General features: G+C 37.5%; 1 protein-coding gene across 6 annotated transcripts in view; it reads left to right on the plus strand.

The window, feature by feature from the left end:
- Window positions 1–1,790: 1,790 nt before the first annotated feature.
- CCDC171 (coiled-coil domain containing 171) overlaps window positions 1,791–17,740 on the plus strand; it is a 266,135-nt gene continuing 250,185 nt past the window's right edge. For 5 of the 6 annotated variants that reach the window (XR_012578224.1, XR_012578227.1, XR_012578226.1 and 2 more), the window contains exons 1-5: window positions 1,791–1,993; window positions 4,947–5,119; window positions 10,895–11,027; window positions 12,535–12,709; window positions 15,239–15,420. Coding sequence is in view for 2 of the 6 variants with exons in the window: in XM_026794231.2 (XP_026650032.2) it covers window positions 5,073–5,119; window positions 10,895–11,027; window positions 12,535–12,709; window positions 15,239–15,420 (537 nt within the window). In the remaining 4 variants the exon portion in view is untranslated. The other variant, XR_012578225.1, reaches the window with a different exon arrangement.

The raw sequence follows: 17,740 nt of genomic DNA on the forward strand, positions 1-17,740 counted from the left end.
AAAAATTAGCTTGCCTGTCAATCCTCTCTGGGTTTAGTCCTACATGATGGCCCCACCTGCAAGTCACAGTATGGCACAAAAAATTACTCCTTACACTATTTTGCAGGGGCAGACCTAGCCATTTTATGCTCAAGTTTCCATCTTTGGTGTGTGGTCTGATGCACAAGTTTTACAGGTATGTTTTCTGCCAGCTCTCCTCTGTGCCACTTGAGCATAAATGTAAGTCCTTGTCAGAAGAATTATCTTACCCCTTTCAGTTTTGATACTGAAACTCAAGTCAGGCCCAAAACATCCACTGCAGTTGCCACAGAGCAAGTTGTGATTTGTTCTAGGCTCTCTCCTCCTTCAATGCAAAATGTTGTTTTATAAACTTTAACTGTAAAATTTCACACCATCTGTGTTATCCACTTTGTTCTTGCTTTTTTCTGATGGCTTAAACAAGTCAGATCTGTTTGATTTTCTTGAAGGTGGCAATGGTCATATCCCTGAAATCAACTTTCTCATAAAAAACAGAAAGTCATCAATATGTTAAGACAGGTAAAAAACTTTCTTCCTATGCAAAAATGAATGACCACTTGGGACAAAAGTCCCCATCCATGGTGGTATTTAAAAGACATATAGATGCAGCAGTTAGGGACATGGTTTAGTGGTGGCCGTGGCAGTGCTGGGCTAATGGTAGGATGTTTTGCTCTTAGATGTCTTTTCCAACCAAAATAATTCTATATATGACTCTATATATGATACGTATTTTTCAGTATGAGAGGAAGGAAAAGTGTTTGTTTAACTACATGCATGTAGCAACAGTATTTGTCTAAAGTAATTTTTGTGAATCAATGTAAAAAACAATGTGCGGGACATTTGGGGCAGTTAAGCCAATATTACTACTGGTTCAGAATTTCCCAAGTTTTTATACTGCCAAAACCTATCTCATTATTCAAACATGATGCCAAATCTCTCCTTCCTTTCATATTATCACATAACTTATATTTTTTCATTAACTGAGGCCATTTTTCATATTAATTTTTGACTACTCATCAGACAACAGCAGAGAGGACATCCTTTTCACTCTGTATTTTTTGATCAAAAAACCCCTAACCATGCTGTTATTAAAAGAACTGCAACATAATGAAATCTATTGTTGTGAACCTGGGCAAAAAAATTAATTCATTTGGCACTAGGCATTTACAATAACTGCACAATGGAGAAGCACAAAAACCATCAGTAAAAGCCAATTATAGAAATCAAGTTAGAGACTAGAAATTAAGTTTTGAGTCTTTATCTCAGAGGGTGAAAATATTACAGAGCTTTTTAATTTTTATTAAAACTTCAATTTGTACCTTGAAGGCCATACCACTGACATTACTGCTATTGTCCTCTTTTCTAGGGTATGGTGGGGTGGATTTTATGCACTCACTCGCTTATGCTGCTGCTGTTTGACATCATACATATTTACACCTGGGTCTTGAAATTCTCAGCGGAGCTGTTTCAAATAAACCTTTCCCTTTGTGCAATGAGGCGACCAGAAGGGCAATGCCAACCTCGTTACGATCTCCCTCATCCTCCCTGCTGTGACTTTCGTCCCAGGGTCTCTCGAAACCATTTCCCTGTTGGTTTCTCTTGATAATACGAGGGAACAGCGTGCTGCCCCGAGCCCGAGGCCATGCCCCCCTGAGCCCGGCTCTCACGCCAGGCGCTCATTCCCGTTTCCTATCGCACGTTCTGCTTTCGGAGCCCGCAGCGCCCGCCACAGCCCGCGCGCGCCGCCCGCCCGCCCGCCCGCTGATGACGTCGCGCCGTGGCCGGAAGTTGCCGTTACGGAGGCGCGCCGCGCCGGCCGCCTCCCTGCTGGCGGGACCCGGGAGCGGCGCCGCGCTTCCCGGCGCTTCCCTGCCCTTCCCGGCGCTTCCCTGCCCTTCCCGGCTTCCCGGAGCGGCCCCGGGGTGCTGCTGCTGGAGCTCTGTTCTGACTTTGTTCCCTCAGCCCTTCCTGCCAGGTAAAGCGCCAAAGCCGCCGTTACGGCGTGCGCGCAGCCAGCGCCGCTCCGGGGCCAGCGGTGCGAAGGGATGCCTCTACTTTGGTTTTTAGCTCGCTTAAAATTTTTCATCTCGCCTTAGTGGAAAACTGGTGGTTCGTTCAGCGGAAACTGGTGAGCTCTTGGAGTTGCAGCACAGATGTGGTAGTTCCGCCTGGCTTGGTGTGTTTCAAGTTAGTACATCTTGGTTAGATTCAGTTTGCTGAGGGAACCTTAGAGATCCTTCAATTCCATTCCATTGCCGTGGGCAGGGGACACCTCCCACTAATCCAAAGCTCCATCCAGCCTGGTCTTGGAACACTTCCAGGGATGGGCATCCACGGCTTCTCTGGGCAACCTGTTCCAGTGCCTCAACACCCTCAAAATAAAAAATTTCTTCCCCACATCCAGTCTAAATCAATGGCCTTCATAAAGCTAGGAAAGCGTATTCAAAAGTTCGTGAGAATAATATGCCACAAATTTTGTAGGTAACATCCGTCTAATGTGTTACGTCCTCAAGCAAAAACTTCCTTACTATTTTGTTTTATTGTGGGGCTTTGACGAGCCATTCCACACCCCTTCAATTGTTTTTTCCCCTGATTGATATAGCATGCTTTTGGAATGTATCCATTTGTGTGGTAGTAAACAATGGATGTGTGTCTTACCAGAGAGATGTTGTATATTCAAGATCATTAGCGTTCCCAGAAAACAGTCATTAGATATTCCCTGTTTCCCTCCCCCCACAAAGTAATTAAAATACTTAAAAGTAATTTCAGAAAGTTCTAAAACTTCAGGGTGGTATGAATGTGTCAGAGGAGATTTTGCTTATATTTTGAGACAGATTTTTTTTTTTCTGCTGCATCTATTTAATTGCACTTTTTTTTTTTCATTTTCTACTTTTCAAATTTTGGTATAAAGCCACATATATATTTTTGGCAATAAATATTAAGAAAAGGGTGGTATAAAAAACTAGTTTTTTAGTGTTCAGAGCTATGTCTGAAGGTTTCAGCTCCAAATTTTCAGCTCCACTAACGCGAGCTGAAAATTTGGAACAATTGATAGAGGATACCTAATTTTTCTTGATACCAGGATACCTAATTTTCTTTTTTATCGAAGCAATACATCTTTGTACTTCATCTGCAAGTACTTTGTCAAGATTTTCTTCTCTCACCTAAAGTTAGTTTTCAGTAGGCAAGTCACAAATAATGGAACTTAACATGTGTCTAGAAATTATACTACAGGCTATACTTTGAAAATGAGGTTTTCAACTATTTTCTCATTTGAGATGAGAAAAATAAGCTATGCTGTTTTTTCTAGGAGTGCGAGTTGCTTGGCAATTGTTTTGTTTTGAATTTTATGAACACATGTACCAAGGTGAATTCCAGTGTGTAGATGTTAAAAATCACAAAGGATACACGTAGCTATTCTGTATGAATATACTGCTTTTCCATAAAAACAAAACAAACAAAGAAAAAACCCAAACAAAAAACTTACAGTTGTTAGAAGTAAGTTCATTTTTGCTGCATCTTCTGTTAAAATTATAGATTGAAGCAGAAATTTTTTTTTCTTCTCCATATTTCTAGTGCAGCCACTGGAATTACTAAAATCAGTTTATATTAATATATTACACCGACTGCTGCCATTGGACACCACAATATAAAATATACATTAAAGTATTGGAGAGCATTGAAAGGAGGGCTGCACGGTTGGTGAAAACGTTGTGAGGGATGGCTGAGGTCACTTGGTCTGTTCAGCCTGCAGGATGCTGAGGGGATATCTCATTGCAGCTACAACTTCCTCACAAGGGGAAGGGAAGGGACAGGCACTGATCCTTAATCTCTGGTTATCAGTGACAGGACAGAGGGAATGGCCTGAAACTGAGTCGGGGGTGTTTAGGCTGGATATTCAGACAAGGTCCTTCACCCTTAGGTGACCCTGGAACAGCTCCCCAGGGAAGTGGTCACAGCACCAGCCTGACAGAGTTCAAGGAGCATTGGACAATGCTCTCAGGCCCATGGTGTGACTCTTGGGGTGTCCTGTGCAGGGCCAGGAGTTGGGACTTGATAGTTCTAATGGTGACTTCCAACTCAGCTTATTCTATGATTCTGTGGACATGTGACTGCCAACCAGGGATGGTAAAAATGGAGTCCAGGTGAGTTTCCTGTTTTGGACTTTATTATGGATGTCCATCTGCTATCATGTTCAAAAGCAAACCTTTATGGCTCATCAATATTGACTGTTGAATACAGCTTATATTTCATGTTATCTTACCTTTAATTAATGAAAAGAGGTCTTTAATGAGTTGACTGCACAACTTAATGTAAGCAATGGAATTTTTTTCATGCATTGCGTTATAAATATGTTGTCTATATTGATTTCTTTTTTATTGTGACACTAAATTAACGATTTTTTCCAAAAGATGAGTGGAGTTACAGTTCAATTTAGAATTCCTTCTGTTTAGTCCTAAATATTGCTAATTTATCTAATACAATAAAAATATGTTCAAATAGAAAATTCCAGGTTCGTAAAACACTTGGAAGACTTGTGTTAAAGGCTGTTATCAGACAGCACAGTAGTACATTCAATCATGGTATACACTTTTATCTTCAATAGAATATTTTGAAGAGAAATGGAGTTTGTAATATGTTTACAAGATAGAGAATCAGTGTGTGGGAACAAAATACTTTTTACTGATATTCTGAAAACCTTGGCAGGAGATATTCTGCTATGTTACTATATATGTTTATATTGATCTACAGTATTTAAGCTTCAAGGATTAGAAGTACAATTCTCATAGATGTCTAAAACTGTAAAATTATAGTTGGTAGTTGTTCACATGACATAGTAGTAACACTGTTTTCTAACTGCTTGTGAGTATTAACAAATGATTCTTTCATTATGTTGGCAAATAAATTAAAGCATGTCTCTGTTGCAGATTGTAATGTTTTTATGATATGGAAGAATCATCTTGGGAACTTGTCAAGTAAACGTATATACAGTCAACAATTCATTCTCCAGAGTTTATGGTTTATGCAGCTTGAAAAGCTGTCTATTGACCATCATGAGTTCATCCTCTCCAGTCAACTACTCTGTCACAGAAGATAGAAAGTGAGTTTCATTTCTGGTTTTTTTAGTCTAGCAATATAGTTTTGGTTTTTGTGGTTTATTTTTTAGATCTCTGAAATTGTGTAATTCAGACTGAAAAAAGAACCAGCCACGGTGTGATATATGCAAGCTATACCATGTCAATACAGTTATTAGATCTTGTAATTATGGAATGGCCAGGGTTGGAACAGACCTCTAAGATCCTTGAATTCCAACCGTCTGCTCTGGACAGGGACACCTTCCACGGGACGAGATTGCACAGAGCACCTTGGTCTTGAGCCAGCTGCCAGGAATGTGGTTCTCCATAGCTTCTCTGGGCAATTGGTTCCAGTGCCTCACCACTCTCACAGTAAAGGATTTTTCTAATATCTAATCTAAACGTTCTCTTCTTCTGTTTAAAACCATTCTTTATTGTTTTGTCACTACATGCTATTGTAAAGTGTCTCTCTCCATCTTTCTTGTAGACTCCCTTCAAGTGCTGGAGGGCCACAGTTGGGTCACCCTGAAGCTTCACTTCTCCAGGGTGAACAAACCCAATTCCCTCAGCCTTGCACCAGTTTACCTCAGGAAAGGTTCTCTGTCCCTCTCATCAACTTCTTGGGCATCCTCTGGACATGTTCAAGAGGTCCATGTTCTTCCTGAGCTGGGTCAGCCCTGCAGGTGGGCTCTCAGCAGAGCAGAGCAGAGGGGCAGAATCCCCTCCCTCCCCTGCTGCCCACGCTGCTCTGGATGCAGCCCAGGACACGTTTGGCTCTCTGGGCTGGGAGTGCCCATGGCTGGGTCATGTCCAGCCTCTCATCCCCCAGCACCTCCAAATCCTTCTCCCCAGGGCTGCTCTGATCTGTTCATCCCCAGCCTGTGTTGGTGCTGGGGCTTGCCCTGACCCACGTGCAGCACCTTGCACTTGGTCATGGTAAGCCTCCTGAGATTCCCATGGGCCCACTTCTTGAGCTTGTCCAGGTCTCCCTGGATGGCATCCTGTCCTTCAAGTGTGTCAGCTGCACCACTCAGCTTGGTGTCATCAGCAGACTTGGTCAGAGAGCAGTCAATCCCTTTGTCTGTGCTATTAATGAAGATACTAAATAACATAATCCCAGTATGGATCCTGAGGGACACCACTTGTCATTGATGTTCTTTTGGGACTCTGAGCCATTAATCACTATCCTCTGGATGCTACTGCCAGCTGTTCTCATATCCACCAGCAATGAGTCCACCCATCAAATCCATTGCTCTCCAGTTTAGAGAGAAGGATGTTGTGGAGGACTGTGTCAAAAGACTACAGAAGCCGAGATAAATGCCATCTGTAGCCCTTCCTTTGTCCACTGATGTTGTCATGTTACTGGGCGATAAATTGTCTACACCAGGTGAGCTAACACAGTGGTTGTTCTCCCACAACTATTGGCCTGTGGAACTGCACAATGCCCATTGTGTAAGAAGGAGAACTGGATGTTCACCCAGTGCCCTGCCAGCTTGACTATGTCAGCTGTAACATTGGTGTCCCTGACCACTGTGGGCTACCAGAGAGACCCCCAGGACAGAGGAATACGTGCTTAAAGGAGAGCGAAAATACTTAAATGATAATGAGTAAATTTGTGTATTTTTATTCTGGGACATGTGTATTTTTATTCTGGCACAATCAATGAATATGTATGTAAAATACAGTGTATAATCAGAAATTTTACTATACTCAGCATGCAAGAGTGTAGGAGGAGCTACTACTTGTGCATCTGGCTGAATAAAGAATGCCTGTTTCTTAATATTACATTGCTGTTAAGGAGTTTATTATTTTCTTGAATTTTTGGCAGCAGTCACTCCATCATTGCAGGTGTGCATACTGGCCATCTGATGTGCAAGAATTCTCACAGGGGTATAGGAGACATGACAGAGGTAGTTTTTGTCTCCATTTGGGAACAATGTTGTGGAGTTCCAGAAGGGTTTTCTACAGTAGCTGTGGGTGTAGAGGTTGGTTATAAGTGTGGCACATGGCTCTTAGTTTTTTAAACCTGATATGTGTTTGATCTTTGGCACAATTAAAGTAAACTTTAATTCATTCTGTTTATCTTAACTGAGAGAGCTATTTGTCACAATTTAAAATCTGATTGTAAGAACCTGCTGGTTGTATAGAAATAGCACAATTCAGTGAATAGATACTTTGGTTAGGAAGTCAGGCTACAGACTGCTTCTTCAACTGGAGAAGTTTAGCATAATTACACTGCTACATGGTAAGTGAAAGAAAGTTTGTCTGATACAAAATTACTCTACGCTTTCAGCCATATATGGAAGACAAGCTAGTGAAAACTGTTTCCCTGTGATGTTCTTTGTTGACTGTAATTAGCTGACTTGTGAAGTGAGTGTGAATTTTTGAGCATTCTGTGTTGTAGTACTCAAAAGATGTTTCACTTGCTGATATGCTTTCTTAAAGAGTCTTAAAGTACTACCAAAAATAGTGTCTTAGATAAAAGGTCTAGCTCGTAAAATATGTGTTTTCATTCAAAACCAATGATCAACAAACTATTAATATGTGAAAAACGAAGTGCAAAGCAGTCTCTGATTTCCTCCTAGAATGAAAATCACACATGATTTCAAACTTTCTGGGGATTTTGCCTGATTTTGTGACTTAAGCTTCCAAGAACTTTATGCTTGTAGCACTTCTACTGGTAAATGAATATGGAAGAAAGACTCTTCTACAGTTGGTAGTATAGGCTTTCATAAAGTACTTACTGCATGTGCTGATGATGCTGTGAGGATTAAGGAAAATACCACAGAAATAAGGTGGCTAATTAAGGAGAATTCTTATTTTATTTGAAAATATTTAAGTAATAAATTAGTGAAGTGGTAACATAATAATATTCTGCCAGTTTTGTTGTCTTTTTTTTTAAGTTGCTGACTTTGCTCTATACTGAGAACAAAAATTGGCCTTTCTGCTTTGTATTTTTAAGTTCTTGCTAATAATATTGTAAGTTTAGAAGCTGTGAGTAAGAAGCTATTTTCAATGCTTTTTTACCCTGGTACTTACAGTTATGTTGTTTGTCTTCATGCTCTTATGCACATTTTTCATTTCTATAATGTCCCTAATTTGCTATTGTGGTATCAATGTAACTTTTTTTGTAGTGGGTTTTTTTTTTCCCACTACTGGTCCAGTTAAGCACATAGTTAAATTTTTCCCTGAGTAAGTTTTATTGTGCAGGTATCTCCAGTACACTCTTTTTTTCCCCCTGCGTAATTAATAGAAGAATTGAAAGGAAGAGCTTTATTAAGAGCTGATTGTCATAATAACCAAAGTAATTTCCTTTATGATTTGAAGGTGGTTTTTTTTAATTACTTTTAAAAAAGTACTTGTTCCCTTGCTTTCATTTCACGTGCTCTCCTTGCAAAAAGTTTTAATATCAGGCTTAAGTAAGTAAAATGAAGTAGAATGAACCTCCCTGCTGCCCACAAACTATCAAAATGGTTATCCTTTTTTTAATCCTTGTTCTTTACATTAGTCACCCCTAGCTTTCAGTTCGGGTCCTGTTTTTCCCTCTACCTGGTGCTTTGTTAATCTTGGTGCCACCAGGTTTTTGGCTGGCTGTTTTTTGTTGAGATAGCTACTTCTTGTATAATCCTTGAATAAAACAACCTACTTTTCATCTGTTTTCCCCAGCCATGGGAAAATAAAGGTCTACCAAACTTTTATATGATGTCCACAACAAACCTTTTATACAGTTTACAGGTGCTCTTGATGCCGAATTGATTTTTGCCTGTTTTTTTCTTTTATATACTTTGTATATTCTTTACACATATATTTGTAACTCTGTAGCCTATCATAGTATTCGCAGCATTTTACCTACTCTTTTAGACGGAGAGACAAAATAAATTTCCCAGTAGCTCCAACCTGGGGGTCCAGTGTTAGATTTTTGTGGACACCAAGGTTGAAACTAGGTCTCTGAGACACATTTTCATAAATCAAATTTAGTTCCTGTCTAAATTAGGGGAATTCAAAGAAGATTGAACTGTGAGGAAATTACCTTACCACTTACATCTCTAACTGGGGATTTTTGTTAGATACGCTAATTTGCTAAACATAAAAGTTGTATACGTTATGTTACATGTGCATCTTCAGTGTTTTCCACCTGGAGAATTGTGCACCTAAGGATCCCTATAATGGGCCCCTTTTTATCACCTGTGTCTGGATCATGATTTTAGGATGAGTGAAAAAGTATCACTCACTGTTCAGATTCTTTTTACTTCCTTCCTGACTTACCACCATATTTTCTTAATTGCATTCGCTAAGAGTTGCTTAAAATAATGATATGGGATTTTACTGATTGTTTGCCCTTTGAGATGTGTTGGTTCCTCTGGGTATGTAAATACTGAAAGCTAATAATGTGCCAGTGATTTTCTTGCAGTACATGTAGGTTTTAATGATCTTTGTCTCCTACATATATTAAAAATATAAAATGTGTTAAGTACATGACACCCTGTGGACCAAGTACTGATGACATACAATTATTCTGATCACACAGATGAAATCCATCTTGGTTTTAAATGAAGATTTGACAGAATTTATTAAATTATAAAGTATTTATAGGCTGCAGCTAAAAACCTGATATTTCATCATTTGTTGTTATTAATATCTTTAAAGGCTATATTTAATCTAGAACACTGTTCCACTTGTTGATGACATTTGTGTTTGTCAGCTTATGTGAGAAAACATATCATCAGGTAAAGGTTTTAGTTGTGAAAAATGTTAATGATGCCTGTGCATAAATCTAGGAGTAAAGCAATAATTTTTTTATTTAGAAAAACCCAGTATACTGGAATTTATGAAACTGTTCTTTCTGTAATTATTTAAGACTTCATGTAGACCAAGGTAAGCTATTTTAGTATTTTCAGCTCTGCATGAAATGATGCCAACTTTTTTTGTTTAGTTTAATCATGTTTCTTTTTACAGTTTAATTCATATGTAGTGGCCCTTTCACTTTTGTGTGGAACAGCTGATTAGTAGAGCCATTGTTACACAGCTTTAGTAATTTGAAAAATTATGTATATCAAATAATGTGAAGGCTGAATTTCAGCTCCTGAAATACTTTGAGTTGTCCACTTTGAAGTTATAATAATTGATTACAAGATTATTTAGCTAGTTAATTAAATATGTATTTTAATACTAATTTTTCACTCTCTACATAAAAGTTTGTTTTGGTTATTTTGATAGTGCTTGTGATGCTCAGAGGCAAATCCTGTTACCTGCCAAGTAGATTTTCCTTTGGCTGAAAAAGTAGTGGAAATAACAGAGTATTTTACAGGACAACGCCTTTAGTTTATTTTTTTTTTTGTGAACAGTTGTTTATTTGTAGTTTAGATGTATATATTTTTGAAAACAAAATGTGGAAGAGTGAGATTTATTCCACATTTATGCATTTGTTGTATGACAGTGATGCTTTTGAGACAGTAATTCATGTTAAAAAATGAGCCTTACTGAAGAAATAGACAGAAACTTGCTAGTCATTTTAATATATATTATTGAAATGATGTTTTTAATCATCCTGGAAATTTATTGGATCAATAATAAAAATAATGAAAAGAATGCTTAAATCGACTTACGGAATTTAAAAGTGCATATCTAATGTAAGTTCCTGCTTTTACATCTCTCAAAATTTGCATAATAAGCAACAGTAGGCATAGCTTTACTTAAGTGAATGTATACAGCTTTGGTCCCACAATCTGACAATTAAATAAGGGAACATTAAAACTTACAAGGAATGCTTATGTTTTCTTTAAAACAATACTATTTTGCAGCTTACATAATGAGGAATGTGAGCTACTGCAGAAGAGCAATAAATCAGAATTGGATGCTGTTTTAGGTCTGAAATGGAAACTTCTTCAAGCTAAAAAAGAAAATTTGGACTTGGCTATTCAACACAATCAAGAAGTAAGGATGTCTTTTTCACTTGCCTTATTTTACTCTTGGAATAAATGTCATCTTATTTCATTGAAGTAATATTCTCAGATGGTGGATCAAAAGCATAGTCTGTAACTGGAAAATATGAAGAAAGGTATCACTGTACAGACTTCTCATGTCTGTTCATAGATAACTGTTAGCACCTCTGCTGTCATTGTTAATAGTTAAAGGTGAGGTAGGTAACTCAAGCGCTTCTCAACAGCAAAGTGCAGAAGACTCTTGTGCACCTTGAGCTCAAAGTAAGAGATTGTTTGTTTGTTTGTTTGTTTGTTTGTTTTAATCCAGATAGTTCCATGGATCTATTTTTTGCAATGACACCACAGTTGATTATCCAGTGGGAAAATAGCAATTTAACTGAAGCACAAGAATAAGTCATTGTGAGACAAGCAGGCTTCTCTTATTTTGGGTACATACCCACATAATAAATGTACATGGAACAACAAACTTGTTTTATTGGCTGTACTTAGCCAAAACCAGATGAATGAGCATCCACATCAACTTCTCCTGGGAGATTGCTTAGAGCAGAATTGCTACCTACAGTAGTAATAATACTTCAGCAGCATAGTTTAAACTAGATTATCAACTGCTAGACTGTGGGAAGCAAATTTGGGGACTGTGCCTAGCAGCAATATACTGATTACAACTCAGCACCCACCTTTTCCTGTATTTGTTAGTTGGGGAATTGACATTCAGACTAAAGAAAAGATTAATTGAGTATATTCTTAATGCTACATCATTTCAGTACTAGTTTGCTGCAACAACATCAAAGAAATCCTTTGTAATGTGGGTGATTTCCCATGTGTGAGGTTCTCGTTTACAAGAATATTGCTACTTTGTAGATGTTCTGAGGTAATATGTATCTTAGTTTCCATCTTCTTGTGTTGGAATGTCTTGAACTTGGTTTTCTGAATCCAGTTTTTGACAGCAAAGATTGTTTCTCAGCCTGTATAAGATCCCTTTTGGAAGCGTTTTCTATTCTTAGTTTGTTGTGTGTTAGCATTAAAGGCATCTGTTTGTCTACTGAGCACTATTGGACTGAATTTTATGCTTGTATGTGTATTTGCGAGTTACTAGATGTCTGGTAGTCTAGTATCCCAATATGACTGTTCTGAATGTTACCAGAAAATCGTCTGGAATATAATGTTTCTCTTTATGGCATTATTTTCCTCTGAGGTGCAGGAAGATGACGGTAATATATGCTAAATTTTTTTAAGGTAGTATCGTTTTTGAAAAATGGAAAGGTATGTTTTAGGTACATGAAATTCATCTGGGAAAAGGATCAGTTCACAAAAACCAGTATCAAAATGTGCATAAGCAAGCAGTTGCAAGATTGTATTTCAAATTCAAGTGGAATAGGATGTCAGTTGTGGATGTGATTCCAAGTATCTTTAAAAAGTATTCTGTTGGTGCGTTTCTGTTACATATTGCACATCTTCAAGGGAACATTGTTAACAGTTTTGTGAAATTTATTTTCTAGGTGTCCAACTATGAAAAACAGATAATCAAATTACGGTCAGAATTTGAGAGAGGAGAGGCCATTCGACAAGGTCTGGAGTATGAATTGGCAGTTGCCAGAAAAGGTGCCCATCTGAAAATGTGTAGTGCAGAAGAAGAATTAAGTGATGCAAAAAACAAACTTGTGGAACTGCAAGGTAAGTTTCAAAGAAGTAAAGATGGAATAAAAGCTAAGTCTGTTTCATGTCATTAAGGTAAGTCAGAAGCAGGGACTTAATTACATTTTCTAGTTTATTGCTGTTTTTCTTGAATTTGTCTTATCTTCCCATCTCTTATCCATCTGCTTTTGAAAACTCATAAGGGTTCACAAAGCTCTTACTGTCTCATGTGTGGATTAGAATTAACTGGCTAACCCTTCCAACCCTTCTTTCCTCTTTCCCATCACCTTCTGATATTTCTTCCTTCAGTGCTGTGCTGATAGAACTGTAATCATGTAAACATGTAATCATCTTCACATCCAGGTTATCCCTGTGTCCAGTAGTTCTTCCTTTTCCATTTCAGAGGGAAAAAAAAAGGAAGAAAAAAGAATAGGAAAAATTAACTCCTGCTCATTTGTTTGCACTATTTCCAGCAGCTTTTTTCCAGAAGTTCTCATCATACATGTATTTCCTTTCATGTTTTCAAATGTGTCAAGATTTTTATTGTTCATGTCTGGTTTATTTTCTTCTCATTGTTTTTGTTTCTTTTTTTTAATAGTAATGTGTGTTATGACAATAGTATGTGGAAGGTTTTTACGTAGACTTTTTATTTCTTGCTACTTTTCAGAAACTCAGATGTCCTTTATACTCCTCAAACAGAAAGATTTCTCATTCTTACAAGGAAATGAGGTGTATTTTTAGTTACCTAAACTACTCTATCTATTTCATCTAGTACAGAAGATGTATCTGTGAGTTTGATGAGCTGTTGATATTCAGTGAAGAGTTTGGAGTACTCCTCGAAGATTTTAGCCTTCCAAGAACCAAAACAGTCTGGATCTTGCTAGTACTTAAAGTAACCAGTATTTTTAAGATGTTTGGAAAGCTGAACTTTCATTCCTTTGGAGAATGCATGAATAATCAAAAATCTTAGGGATTGCAAGCACATGAAAAATCATGAATCTTAAGGATTGTAATCTGGAAAAAAGCTTTTTTTTTCCCCTTTGGAAATTTCTCTGTGATTACAAATGGAAGATTTGAATTGCTAGTTTCTCACCTAGAGCAAATTCATGTTTCTTTTCATGTGTGCTGGTTTCCTTTCCAGTATAAGAGTTATGCCATGCAGGTACCAAGAGGCCTGTTTCAGGAGAGGCTGATGAGGACGGAACCACAGCACAGTAAACCTACTCTGCTGGGCTCACTGTCACTTTTCTGAATGGACTGGACTGTGAGGCTGTGGTGAGGGGACTGGAGAACAAAAAGGGGATAGGAGAGGCTTTGCAGAGGCAAGGGATGTCTTCTTAAATGCACATGTGTGTTAGTTTCTTTCAATACCATAGTCAATAATTTGCAGTCTGTCAATTGACAACAAATTCTATTGGCTGAAATTTCTCAAACTTTTTATGTCTGTGACAAGTGTCATAGAAACCAAATTATAATTCTGCTGCTTAATTTTTTAGCAATTAGCAATTTTCTGCTTCTTTTTCTTTGCCAGTTGGAGTCTTTCTCACTTCAGAGTGTGCTTTGGTATGATCCCAGCATAACTTCTCAGGCAGAATGCTTCATTAGTGCCTTGTACGCTTCAGTGTTTGCTCCAGATTTTTTTCTGCTGTTCTTTTTCAGGGTTGATTTTCTGCCATCTGGCAGTCCTTTTCTGTCATTGTGTCCACTGATTCTCTGTGTCATCTTAATGTGCTCTCTTCATTTCATTCTTTTCTGACTAGGAAGAAATGTCAGAAAACTGGGATGGATTTGAAATAAAATCCTGTTGCAAAGTGGTGATGACTTAAATGCCAATGCAGCTAGTTGTATTCAGTAAAGTAAAAAGCTGTTGTAAAATATTTTCTCCTATAAAGGTTATGAAGGTTATGCTTACAGGTTATGAGATTTCCATGGCATTTAAGCTTTCACTGAAGTGTGTATACAATGTTCCCCATTTCAAGTCATTTATGGGCTGAAGATTTAGATGTCTTGAGGAGCAGTAACCGAACGTACCTTAGGTTTATCTACAGTCTCTTTCATGGAACAGGTTCCTATCTTTACTGTCATTTAAACTGAGCTCAAATTTAATTTATACAGACTAATACCTATATCAAAAATGAAATATTATTTCAGATTATTTGCAAGATTATTTGGAAATAATCTGGCAAAATATAGAAATCTGAAAATAAGTCTTCCATTCTATAATGATGTAATTTCATGGAATCACAGAATATGCTGATTCGGAAGGGATCTACAAAGAATTATCTCAGGTTTTTGTCCTTTTCTAAGAGAAAAAAGTGTTTTAATTTTTAAAATCTGTCAAATATTCCTATGTTCTTGTGGGAAAGATGTGATAGAACACAAAATTTGCTGGTTTCTTCTTAGAGAAGTTGGCGCTCTCCAGTGCTGGAGAGTTAATGTTGCAATGTTCCACTGGGTATTAAAATACACAGAAGAACTGATGATCATTATGTGTTTGGGTTTTTTTTCTGGATATGTTTTGCCATGCTGCTTCTACCTTTTTTCTTTCTCTTTTTCTGTAAACAATAGTACTCAATGAAAACCTTCAGCAGAAAGTGACAGAGACTGAGGAAACATTTCATAATGCTCAACAGAAGTGGGAAGAGGAACAGCAGAGACTTGCGAAGGCGAAGGATGATATCAGCAGAATTTATAACAATGAATATGTATTCCTTCTTAAAGAAAGAAATGAAGTAGAAACTATTTTACTGGTATGGTGTATTAATAGTTGGAAAGTTGCATTAGATAATGGCTGGAACTTTTTTGGTGTGAAGTGTGTAGTGGATTGCGGTCTTTCTAATGTAGGAAAACATCCCCCAAGTAGCTAAATGCTGCATGGTATTTCTGAAGAACATAGCTTTATTAAGTTACACTTGGCATGTCACAGTCTTTCTTGCTTTAAAGAAATGTGTTATGGCTGATTTTGATGGTAAACGCCAAAATGAAGTTACCAGTGCACAGTCCATTTGCACCGTCATGATATTTGATACTGAGTCAGTAAAATCAGGATGCCTAACACGCCCGATTCAATTTCCCTGTTACTTCCCCCAGTATGACATCCAATAGCCTGTGAATAGGAAAACAGTTTGTATAATATGAAGACCACATACTTACAGGGAACCTGAACAGTGATGATGGGATTTCAAGCTGTGCATTGTATGTTATTCACTTCATACCACATAAGAAAAGTAAGCGTTTGTTGGAAGTTGGAAATTCTGCCATTTGGTTAGATAAAAATCACCTAATACTAAGAGATGGCATTATAATCTGTTCTACAATGTGGGATTTTGTTATTTAGTAATTTATTTCATCGTATTTCGTGATTTATGCTGATATTTATATATCCTTTGGCTGTTAAATGTTTAAAAAGTAGTAAAAGTAAAAACTTATTTTTACACCTTTTTTAGACAGTCAAGTGATCCAAAACTGAAATATGTTTAGAAGAAATCGTGTAGCATTATGGTGTGGAAGTGCTGAGTGAACATACCTAACTTTTGTCTGCTTCACAGGGAGACAAGCAATTACACCACTGTACTTCAATTATACTTTTGTCTTTTTAAATTACAAGTTACATATGTTGTATCTTACCCATGTAAAAATACTACATGATGAAAAACCAGAATGTATTCAGCTGTAGTTATTCTTCATAAAAAGAGGTGTATGCAGAGACTTTGTTAAGGCTGATAGACATTTGAATTGCATGATGTATGCAGAGAACAGATTGCTGCTACAAGATTAACTTTTTAATATATTTCCTTCCTTTTAGTCCCTTCTAAGATGTGACAGACTTGTCTCAATTGGAATGGGCATTGCTCAAGCAGTAGAAAATTTTCTGGTTACTGTCTTTCCAGCTGGTCAGCTCCAAGCCTGGGACAGTACCAGTCTTCCTAAATGATGCTAAATTTACTTGGCAGCTTGATAGCCAAATTCTGACAGCAGACCTACCTGTTAGGATGCTGTTGCTCAGATTCTATATGGCATCTGTAGAAGCAGCTCACAAAACAAAACAGGGCAGAGACACTCCCTGAATTACGTATATTTCAGAAGTACTGTATACTGATCCTTCAGCTGTTTGAAGGCAAGGTCTGGAAGGAGTGGTGCACTAATGACACCCAAGCAGTGTGTGGATGAATAGTGTTTCTCTGCATGGACTGCAAAAGGAGTTGCATTGTGCTGTTTATCCTAATGATAAGAGATGTGATGGTGGAAAAGGACCTCACTGATTTGAATTTTCTCTGAATGAAGGATAAAAAGGAAATTCCCTTATCCTCTCAATAATTTTGTCAGTATGTTGAACAGTACTTTGAGAGACTAATTGGAACAGTGGGTTTCTCAGGTCATTGTATTCCTTGTCAATGTGTGTGGATTTGGAAGTGGAAGGTGATTTGTAGAAGCAGTGGTTTGGTTGGAAGATTGTACTAAAGCTATATAATTGTTCTCTCCTAAAGTATGTGATTCATTACTAGATGTCAACTACCAGTGTTGCTTTGAATAGCAAAATTTTTGGATTTAATTCAATTGCAATAGTTCCATTTTTCTGCTTTGTTTTTGTAGTGTTCCCTTGCCCGTTACCCTAGTTATAGTTACATATAGTTGTAAAATTCCTGGAAATAAAGCATACATGCATGAATGTTAAATCTGGACTTGACTATCTTAGTTGTTGTTTGAAATCTTAACTGACTTAACGTGGCAGATAAATATCAGATGGGTCTAGGTTTGTAAACTAAAGCTTCAAATGTGTTCCAGTCTTTAGTGTTGTGTATTTACAGTCCTGTTTTAAATAATTTGTAATTATTTTGAGTTATGAGATGAAAGCTACATAAAGTAGTCTTGATATGTATGAAGAAGTGAGATTCTAAACCTGGATGTCAAATCCTGGTTCTAAACTTGCACTTTGTGAACTACGAGTCTGAACTTAGCTATGAAAATGCTCAGGTAGGCATAGAAATGAAGTCAATTTAATCTACTAAAATGTGTCTCTATGATATGGAGTTAAAGTAATCCTCTCTGCTTTCTGAGAGAGGAAGTTTT

Source organism: Zonotrichia albicollis, chromosome Z, assembly GCF_047830755.1.
Source record: "Zonotrichia albicollis isolate bZonAlb1 chromosome Z, bZonAlb1.hap1, whole genome shotgun sequence".
In the NCBI taxonomy this organism is placed as follows: domain Eukaryota; kingdom Metazoa; phylum Chordata; class Aves; order Passeriformes; family Passerellidae; genus Zonotrichia; species Zonotrichia albicollis.